Here is an 11,454-nt window from a genome sequence, read left to right on the forward strand (position 1 = left end):
ACCATAATATGTGTAATTTTATTATATTTTTAATCTTTACCTTTTTTAATGTTTATTTTTGTAATATAAGTATAATTAACATACATATAAGAGTTTCAGATGTACAATATAATGATCCAACAATTCTATACATTACACAGTGCTCGTCATGATAAACGTACTCTTAATCCCCATCACCTATCACAACCATCCCCCCCACCCACCTCCCTCTGGTAACCATCAGTTTGTTCTCTGTAGTTAAGAGTCTGTTTCTTGGTTTGTCACTTTTTCCTTTGTTCATTTGTTTCTTAAATTCCACATATGACTGAAATCATATGGTATTTCCCTTTCTCTGACTTACTTCACTTAGCATTATACTTTTGTGCTACATCTCTGTTGTTTCAAATGGCAAAATGACATTTTTTTTAAGTTTATTTCTTTATTTTGAGAAAGAGAGCACAAGAGAGTGGGAGAACAGCAGAGAGAGAGAGAGAGAGACAGAATCCCAAGCAGGCTCCGGCTGTCAGTGCAGAGCCCAAAGTGGGCCTCAAACTCATGAACAGTGAGATCATGATCCGAGCTGAGATCAAGAGTCAGATGCTTAACCAACTGAGCCACCCAGGTGCCCCAAAATGTCATTCTTTTTATGGCTGAGTAATATTCCATTGTATGTATATGTATATGTATATATTTTATTTATTTATTTATTTATTTATTTATTTATTCATTTGTGTGTATATATATACACATATATGTATATATATACACACATATGTATATATACATATCTATATGTACATACATATAGATATGTGTGTGTGTGTGTGTGTGTATATATATATATATATATATACCACATCTTTATCCATTCATCTACTGATGGATCCTTGAGTTCTTTCATATCTTGGCTATTGTAAATAATGCTCTCATACACATTGTGATGCATATATATTTTTGAATTAGTGTTTTTATTTTCTTTGGGTAAATACCTAGTAGTGGAAGTACTAGATAATATGGTAATTCTATTTTTTTTTTAATTTTGAGAGAGAGGGCATGAGCAGGGGAGGGGCAGCGAGAGAGGGAGAGAGAGAATCCCAAGCACTCTTCACCGTCAGCACAGAACGCGATGTGAGGCTCGAATTCATAAACTGTGAGACCATGACCTGAGCCGAAAGCAAGAGCCAGATGCTTACCCAACTGAGCCAGCCAGGCACCCCTGGTAATTCCATTTTCAATTTTTTGAAGAATGTCCATGCTGTTTTCCACAGTGCTGCACCAGTGTGCATTCCCACTAACAGGGCACAGGGGTCCCTTTTTCTCCACATCCTCACCAAGACTTGTTATTTCTTGTCTTGATTTTAGCCATTCTGACAGGTGTGAAGTGATATCTCACTGTCATTTTAAGTTGTGTTTCCTGATGATGAGTAGTGTTGAGCATGCTTTCATGTGTCTTTTGGCCATCTGTAGGACTTCTTTGGAAAAATATCTGTTCATATCTTCTCATTTAATTAGATTATTTGATTTTTTGGTGTTGAGTCATATAAGTTCTTTATATATTTTGGATACTAATCCTTTATTGGATATTGCAAATTTCTTCTCCCATTTGATGGCTTTTGATGGTTTCCTTCACTGTGAAAAAGCTTTTTATTTTGGTGTAGTCCCAATCACTTAACTTTGCTTTTGTTTCCCTTGTCAGAGGAGACATATCTTTTAAAAAAATGTTTCAAAAAATAAAAAATAAAAAATAAAAAAAGTTTCTATAGCTGATGTCAAAGAGATTACTGTCTATGTTTTCTTCTAGAAATTTTATGGCTTCAGGAACCACATTTAGGTCTTTAATTCATTTTGAGTGTATTTTTGTTTATGGTGTAAGAAAGTGGTCCAGTTTCAATCTTTTGCATGTAGCTGTCCAGTTTTCCCAACACCATTTGTTGAAGGGGCTTTCTTTTTCCCAGTGCATATTCTTGCCTCCTTTGTTGGAGACTAATTGACCATATAATTGTGGGTTTATTCCTGGACCCTATTCTGTTTTATTGATGTATGTATCTGTACTGTGCCAGCACCCTACTGTTTTGATTTTTACAGCTTTATAGTATATCTTGATATCTGGGATTGTGATACCTCCAGTTTTATTCTTTTTCATGTTTTCTCTGGCCATTCAGGATCTTTTGTGGTTCTATACAAATTTTAGGATTGTTTATTCTGGTTCTGTGAGAAATGCTGTTGATCTTTTGAAAGGAATTGCATTAAAACTGGAGATTGCTTTAGGAAGTATGGGCATTTTAACAATATTTCTTCTTCCAATCCATGAGCATGGCATATCTTTTTATTTGTGTCCTCTTCAATTTCTTTCATCAGTGTTTTATAGTTTTTGGAGTACAGGCCTTTTACCTCTTTGGTTAAGTTTATTCCTAGGTATCTGTTTTACTGGTTTTGGTGCATTTATAAATGGGATTGTTTTCTTGATTTCTCTTTCTGCTGCTTCATTATTAGTGAATAGAAATGCACTGGATTTCTGTATACCTATTCGATATCCTGTAACTTTATTTAATTAATTTATCAGTTCTATTAGTTTTTTGGTAGACCCCTTAGGGTTTTCTCTACATAGTATCCTGTCATCTTAATCTTTACCTTTTTGCTGTCTCATTTTCACTTTTTTGATTGAGACTAACTAAACTTTTACTATATTTCTTTTACAAGGTGCCCTTATTCATGTCCTTAACTCACTCATTTTTTCTATCAGGAACCCATCATTTTCTTACTGACGTGTAAGAGCAGCTAAGCCAGCTCTTTCTTCACATTTGGGACTCAATTGTCTGAGCATGTCAGGATATGAGATCTTCAGGTTTTTGTCTTTACCCACCTGGCCTTTTGAGGCAACATTTTCATTCCAGCCTCTGCCCAGTGCATGAGGTGCCTTGCAAAAATGGAGAGCTGAGTTATTTGTTTCAAAATTCCCTTTGATGGGGGTCTTCAGTGGTTCTTTGTAGGATCCTGCAAGAAAAACATTTAGTTTTTAATTTGTTCTTCAAAACAAGATAATCACTTTGGTTGGAAGTCAACCCATGGTGTCTTTCACAATAGAATGTGAAACTACAGGCCCACATCTCTCTAAAAACCATGGATATGGGGGTAAAAGAGGAAAGACTGGCCTTGTCGAGAATGCCAGGGTCATAAGTGAGCACTGCCTCAGTGGCCTCTGTAAGAAATGCCAAGATTAAAGACCTGATTGCAACTGCAGCAGCAGCAGAAATGCTTTATCTCTGAATGGAAAGAACATACTTGCACATCTGAAGAATAGTTACAAACAGTTCCATAGGTTAAAGTGATGGAGCAAAGGTATCTGGTTTGCCCAAGCTATGATCATTCTGCCAGGAAATCACTATGGGATGCTTGCTTTCCCAACATTGGCATCCACTCTATGATCATGAGCAAATCACTTTGCCTCTCCATCTCTCTGTTATAGAAAGATGCTGTAAGGGTAATTTGAGATGACAGTAGTGAAATACTTTCTAAGTGAAAGTAATAGCAAAGTCAGTGTTATTTGCATCATTATTATTCATATCTGTTCTCTTCTCAAGATTGAGACAGCTCTTTACCAGATTTTTAACTACATAGAAAACCTTGCCAAGTCATCCTGTAAAACTAAGTATATTTTTGTTCATATCACTTGTTCAACAGAGGAGCTAATAAGGACCACTGAAAAATCTTACATATGTAATCTTTACAAAAGGAATCATATACCAATGTAAATCTCAGAAATGCATCTAAAATACAACATACTGTCTTTTGTTCTTGTTTCATTTCCTGCCCCTTCCCCACCACCTTGGAAATTTCTTATTCAAAGGAAGGAAGAAAAGGAAAGCAATTGACTAAATGTGATACTAGATAGTTCTATGCTACAGAGATTCTTTGAGGAATTCTATTTCATTGACATTTTTTAAATGGCCTGTGGAATTTCTATTACCTCACCTAGAATCAAGGTCTCTTTTTCAGGAGTTATCTTCAGCACGGATCCAGAAGCTTCTGGGAGGTAAGTGGTTGAACGCTCTTCCTCAAAGGAATCAACTTCCAGATCCCTGGTTTGGCTTTGCCGCCATCTGGTGGTAATTGGGCTACTGTCAACGGGAACCTCTGCTGACAGTCTCTTCACAAAGTTGCTCTTAAAGTTAGAATATGTAGTATTAACTCCGTCAAATATCTATTTAACATTAAAAAAAAACCGTAATTTATTATTTTTCTAGCATCCCTCCTTTTATTTATTTTTTTATATATATGAAATTTATTGTCAAATTGGTTTCCATACAACACCCAGTGCTCATCCCAAAAGGTGCCCTCCTCTATACCCATCACCCACCCTCTCCTCCCTCCCACCCCCCATCAACCCTCAGTTTGTTCTCAGTTTTTAACAGTCTCTTATGCTTTGGCTCTCTCTCCCACTCTAACCTCTTTTTTTTTTTTTCTTCCCCTCCCCCATGGGTTCCTGTTAAGTTTCTCAGGATCCACATAAGAGTGAAACCATATGGTATCTGTCTTTCTCTGTATAAGCCGTAATTTATAGTGGCCTCAACGATGCAAAATTAAATATTCCTTAAAAGGAGAATTATTAACAACTCATTTAGTACAACACAAATTATATATGAGATTTTTTATTTTCGTGACCTGAGAGAATGTTATTTTATACATATATAAATATGTATGTGTGTGTATACTTACAGCCTCTGTTCAAGATTCTCAAGATATATAAAAGCAACTTATGGAGTGATTATATTTACAGTTATTATAATTACATATCAATATAAATATGAAGTTGAAATAACCATTTATATTGAACATGTGAAATCACATGTTCATATAAAATCACAAAATTGCAAATCTGGAAATAAACAGTAATTTTCTTTTTTTATTTTCTTTTTTTAATTTTACATCCAAGTTAGTTAGCATATAGTGTAATAATGCTTTCAGGAATAGAATCCAGTGATTCATCCCATACATATACCACCCAGTACTCATCCCAACAAGTGTCTTCCTTAACGTCCCTTGCCCATTTACCACAGCCTCCCACCCACAACCCCTCCAGCAACCCTCAGTTCTCCATTTTTAGAGTCTCTTATGTGTTGCCCCCTCCCTGTTTTTATATTATTTTTGCTTCCCTTTCCTTATGTCCATCTGTTTTGTATCTTAAATTTCTCATATGAGGGAAATCATGTGATATTTATCTTTCTCTGACTAATTCTGCTTAGCATTATTCACTCTAGTTCCATCCATGTTGTTGCAAATGGCAAGATTTCATTCTTTCTGATTGCCAAGTAATACTCCATTGTATATATATACCACATCTTCTTTATCCATTCACCTATCGATGGACATCTGAGTTCTTTCCATACTTTGGCTATTGTTGATAGAGCTGCTATAAACATTGGGGTGCATGTGCCTCTTCAAAAGAGCACACCTGTATCCTTTGGATAGATACCTAGTAGTGCAATTGCTGGGTTATAGGGTAGTTCTATTTTTTTTTTAATTTTTTTTAATGTTTATTTTTGAGAGAGACAGAGACAGAGTGAGAGACAGGGGCAGAGTGAGAGGGAGACACAGAATCCGAAACAGGCTCCAGGCTCCAAGATGTCAGCACAGAGCCCGACACGGGGCTTGAACTTGCAAGCCACAAGATCATGACCTGAGCCAAAGTCGGACGTTCAACCGACTGAGCCACCCAGGCGCCCCTAGGATAGTTCTATTTTTAATTTTTTGAGGAAACTCCTTACTTTTTTTCCATAGTGGCTGCACCACTTTGCATTCCCACCAGCAAGGCAAAAGAGTTCCTCTTTCTCCTCCTCCTAGCCAACATGTGTTGTTGCCTCAGTTGTTAATTTTAGCCATTCTGACTGGTATGAGGTGGTATCTCACTGTGGTTTTGATTTATATTTCCCTGATGATGAGTGATGTTGAGAATTTTTTCATGTGTCTGTTAGACATCTGGATGTCTTCTTTGGAGAAGTGTCTATTCATGTCTTTTGCCCATTTCTTCACTGGATTATTCATTTTTTGGGTGTTGAGTTTGAGAAGTTCTTTATTGATTTTGGATACTAACCCTTTATCTGATATGTCATTTGCAAATATCTTCTTCCATTATGCTGGTTGTCTTTTAGTTTTTCTGATTGTTTCTTTCACCATGCAGAAGCTTTTATCTTAATGAGGTCCCAATAGTTCATTTTTGCTTTTGTTTACCTCGCCTCCAGAGATGTGTTGAGTAAATTGCTGCAGCCAAGGTCAAAGAGGTTTTTGCCTGCTTTCTCCTCGAGGATTTTGTTGGCTTCCTGTCTTATGTTTAGGTGTTTCATCCATTTTGAGTTTACTTTTGTGTATGATGTAAGAAAGTGTTCTAGGTTCAATCTTCTACATGTCACTGTCCAGTTTTCCCAGCACCACTTGCTGAAGAGACTGTCTTTATTCCACTGGATATTCTTTCCTGCATGTGAAACATTAGTGGGCCATATGTTTGTGCATCCATTTCTGGGTTCTCTATTCTGTTCCATTGATCTGAGTGTCTGTTTTTGTGCCAGTCAGTACCATACTGTCTTGGTGATTACAGCTTTGTAATACATCCTGAAGTCTGGAACTGTGATGCCTCCAGCTTTGGTTTTCTTTTTCAGGATTGCTTTGGCTATTCGGGGTCTTTTCTGGTTCCATACAAATTTTAGGATTGTTTGTTCCAGTTCTGTAAAGAATGTTGGTGTTACTTTGATAGGGATTGCATTGAATATGTAGATGGCTTTGGGTAGTATCGACATTTTAACAATATTTGTTCTTCCGATCCATGAGCATGGAATATTTTTCTATTTTTCTGTGTCTTCTTCAATTTCTTTCATAAGCTTTCCCATAGTTTTCAGTGTGTAGAATTTTCACCTCTTTGGTTAGATTTATTTCTAGGTATTTTATGGGTTTTAGTGCAATTGTAAATGCAACCGATTCCTTGATTTCTCTTTCTGCTGCTTCATTATTGGTGAACAGAAATGCAGCCAATTTCTGTGTGTTGATTTTACATCCTGTGACTTTGCTGAATTCATGAATCAGTTCTAGCAGTTTTTTGGTGGACTCTTTTGGGTTTTCCATATACAGTATCATGTCATCTGCAAAGAGTGAAAGCTTGACTTCCTCCTTGCCAATTTGGATGCCTTTTATTTCTTTGTGTTGTCTGATTGCTGAGGGTAGGACTTCCAATATTATGTTGAATAACAGTGGTGAGAGTGGATATCCCTGCCGTGTTCCTGACCTTGGGAGGAAAGCTCTCAGTTTTTCCCCATTGAGGATGACATTAGTGTTGGGTCTTTCAATATGGCTTTTATAATCTTGAGGTATGATTCTTCTATCCCTACTTTCTTGAGGGTTTTTATCAAGAAAGTATGCTGCATTTTGTCACATGCGTTCTCTGCATCTATTGAGAGGACCATATGGTTCTTGTTTTTTCTTTTATTGATGTGATATATCACATTGATTGATTTGCAGATATTGAACCAGAGCTGCATCCCAGGTATCAATCCCACTTGATGGTGGTGAATAATTCTTTTAATGTATTGCTGGATCCAGTTGGCAATAAATAGCAATTCCCTAGTTCAAACTTTTCATTTCACGGATGAGAGATCTGAGGCCTAAGTTGCTCAACATTCATCTCATTCCCTCTGAGAAATCCCAGGAGTTTGGTATTACAGATCCTACAGTGGCAAACCATACCATGGATCTATGTGTGAAATTCAATTGCGAATGACAAACTGGAAATATGATATATATATATATTTTTAATTTTAACATTTATTTATTTTTGAGAGACAGAGCATGAGCGGGGGAGGGGCAGAGAGAGAGGTAGACATAGAATCTCGGGGCGCCTGGGTGGCGCAGTCGGTTAAGCGTCCGACTTCAGCCAGGTCACGATCTCGCGGTCCGCGAGTTCGAGCCCCGCGTCAGGCTCTGGGCTGATGGCTCAGAGCCTGGAGCCTGCTTCCGATTCTGTGTCTCCCTCTCTCTCTGCCCCTCCCCCATTCATGCTCTGTCTCTCTCTGTCCCCAAAATAAATAAACGTTGAAAAAAAAAAATTAAAAAAAAAAAAAAAGCAAAAAAAAAGAATCTGAAGCAGGCTCCAGGCTCTGAGCTGTCAGCACAGAGCTCAACGCAGGGCTCTAACTCACAAACCACAATATCATGACCTGAGCTGAAGTCGGATGCTTAACTGACTGAGCCACGCAGGCACCCCAAAATATATTATATTTTTAATAAAATGTAGGGCATGTTAGGTTATTACCCTTGTGTAAAGGACTCTCAGAGCAATTTAGACAAATTTACAATCCAAATAGAAAAAAAATAGAACATAGGACCTAAACGGGCAATGCACAAAAGAAATAATTAAATGCTCAAAAAATATTCAACCTTGCTAGTAATCAAAGAAATGCTAACTTAAAACAATAACAAGATGCTAGCAATGGTATTTTTTAATGACAAGCCCCAAGGTTGAAGGTTCTAGAAACAAACACTGGCATATATTGCTGGTGGAGTATAAATTAGCATTGAAAAAGGAGGCACATGGTGCATAAAGACGGGAAGGACTCAATGTTTATCAGTAGAGAATTGACGAGGTAGATTTTTGTGACATCCTTAAAAGGGAATATTCTGCAGCCATTAGAAATTAGGACATACATTAAGGAAATGCAAATCCAAAACACAATGATGTACCACTTCACACGCTCTAGGATGGCAATAGATGATAGGTAGGTGAGTAGATAGATAGATAGATAGATAGCAAATGTTAGTAAGAATGTGGAGAGACTGGAACCGTTACACATTGCTTATGAGGATGTAAAGTGGTACCACTGTGGATAACAGTTGGCAATTCCTCAAAAAATTAAACCTAGTATTACTATATGATTCAATAATTTCACTGCTAGGTACAGACCCAAGAGATATGAAGCAGGTACTCAAACTCAAACAAACTCAGGTACATGGGCGTTCACGGTAGTACTATTCACAATAGTTGGAAGGTAAAATAACCCAAATGTCCATCAGCAAAAAAATGGATGAGCAAATTGTGGAAGACATATGTTTATGTGTGTACATATACATATATTATATATAATATAATTATTTATTCACAAATGACGTATCAGTTAAGAAAAATGATCAAGAAATTTCTTATTGACAATCTTACACTGTCTTGGCAGTTGTGTGTTTCTCTGGCTCATCTCCTGTCATACCCTCCATACTGTCTCCCCACCTTGATGCTCTTCCACAATTCTCTGCCAGGATAACTTCTAGCCCACCTTCACAACTGGAATCAGCCATCATGTCATGAAGGTGTCTCTGACATTACCTTCCTCTCCATTCCATTACCTTCCTCCCCCTTCCAAACTCCCCATTAGGCCATCTGTGGTAGGTTAAATAATTGCAATACTTAATTTTATACATTGGCTTGATGGACTAAGGGATGCCCTGAGATCTGGTAAAACATTTTTTCTGGATGTGGCTGGGAGGGTGTTTTTAGAGAAGATTAGCATTCGATTTGGTAGACTGAGTAAAGAGATCCAGCCTCACCATTGTAGGTTGACATCATCCAATCCACCGGGGTCCCAAATGGTACAAAAAGGCAAAGGAAGGGCAAATTTTCTCGCTTCTTAAACTAGGATGTCCATTTCTTTCCTGCCATCAGACACTGGAGCTCCTGGTTCTCAGACCTTCATACTCCTTAATTTATACCAGCTGCTCCCCAGACTTTGGACTCAGATTGAATTATCCCGCTGGCTTTTCCTGGTTTTCCATCTTAGAGGTGGCAGATTGTGGGACTTTTCAGCCTCCATAATTTGGTGAGCCTCATGTATATATATTTATGTATACTCTATTGATTCTGCTTCTCTAGAGAATCCTAACGCAATAATGATGCTTTATCATTAGACATGAGAGAGAGCTGATATGCAGTGAAAATGGCTGGCAGTTTTAGACAGCCACCACCAGAATATGAATCAATAGCATAATGCAATGACCTTTTTTAAGCAATACAATTTTAGGTCTCATTAAAGGAAAGACAGTGTCCAAAACAAGAACAAGGAAAACCCAATTGTCTCTGCACTGGTCAGGACCCATCTGCTGGAGAACTGGGTCCAGTCTTGAATCTGTCTTGTAAGAAGAAGATAAGCAAGCCAGGATCCCCAACCTGAGTTCATTTAGAGGAAAGGACTGCAATGATACAAGGTCAGGGAACACAGCAATAGAGCAACACATGAATGGAGTGAGGGGTTCTGGGGTATTTAGACTACAGGAAAGAACACCCATAAGGAACCATCTTCAAATATGAAACAGAAGGCAATTTATGAAACAAAGAAAAATTTACTTTGTATTGCTCCCTATGACAAAATTGAGAACAGTGAATGGGAGGAGACAAATTTTTATTCAGCACAAAGAACTTTCAAAGAGTTACAGCATGATTTTCTATCATGTTTTGGATATGTAGTACAGTTTTCAGTCAGTTCCTCCTCCAAGGACATGTGGCTCATAGTGGTACAGATGAACATTTTTTAAATACTCGTGTGTTTTAATGTACATTTTTAAATGTTTTAAAATGTTCAACGTGGACATAAAGCCTTCTGTTATTAAAAAAAAATGTATTTTGGTAAAATAAATGAGCCAATTTGAACCAAAAATGTTAACTAGCAAATGGCACAGATGGCAAAATCACGGACATGTATGCAAATGACTACAGCTTAGGGAACGCTGTGGTAGAATGTGATATTTCATCTTCACTGTTTTTAAACTTTATTCCAGGATCTATCTCTTGGTGGAGAAATGCCTGTTACATAGTTTTAAATGACTGGCCTATGTATCAATAAAGAGAAAGAGGATGATAAGAAAAATCAGACAAAGGAGAAAAGAATGAATGACTGGATACTTTAAGCACATCAGTTTGGCTTGTTTACTTTTCAGAATTCACATGGTGTTGGCCTTAAATAGGGAGGAATTCAGAGCACCAGGGCCAAAAAAATAAATAAAAAGGAGCCTAGAGAATTTAAAAATAAAGTCAGGAAGTAACCAAATGAAACAACTGGGAAAATAGAACAAACATATATAGTAATAAATTATCTGACTCACAAATATTCAGCAGGTAAGAGAAACCTAAACATTCCAAGGAAAGACATGCTGATGATGCCAGGGTCTCTCTAGAATGTTATGGCAGAGACAAAATTAACAAAGATGGCCCATCAGCTCTCAGGCATATCACCCCAATTCCCTTTCCTTAGCCTCTGAATGTCTGCCCCTCCCCTACCAACCCCACCACCGCCAGTCCAACAAGGCAGCAAGACATTTCAAATTTGGAGTCGTAATCATATTTCAAATTAATCATGAAGATCAAAATGTCCCTCTTCTTATTTTTTCACAGTCATTGTCTCCTCATCCTGGTATTGGGCAATACAAACCAAACAAACACTTGGAGAGCAT

At 37.4% G+C, this 11,454-nt stretch overlaps 1 protein-coding gene across 5 annotated transcripts in view; it reads right to left on the minus strand.

Moving 5' to 3' along the window:
* CDC20B (cell division cycle 20B) overlaps nt 1-11,454 on the minus strand; it is a 48,223-nt gene that overhangs the window by 20,806 nt on the left and 15,963 nt on the right. For all 5 annotated transcript variants that reach the window (XM_006927746.4, XM_019834099.3, XM_019834107.3 and 2 more), the window contains exons 3-4: nt 3,952-4,180; nt 2,843-2,973 (exon numbers count right to left, since the gene is read on the minus strand). In XM_006927746.4, coding sequence (XP_006927808.2) covers nt 2,843-2,973; nt 3,952-4,180 — 360 coding nt within the window. The remainder of the gene's footprint in view (nt 1-2,842; nt 2,974-3,951; nt 4,181-11,454) is intronic.

Source organism: Felis catus, chromosome A1, assembly GCF_018350175.1.
Source record: "Felis catus isolate Fca126 chromosome A1, F.catus_Fca126_mat1.0, whole genome shotgun sequence".
Taxonomy (NCBI): domain Eukaryota; kingdom Metazoa; phylum Chordata; class Mammalia; order Carnivora; family Felidae; genus Felis; species Felis catus.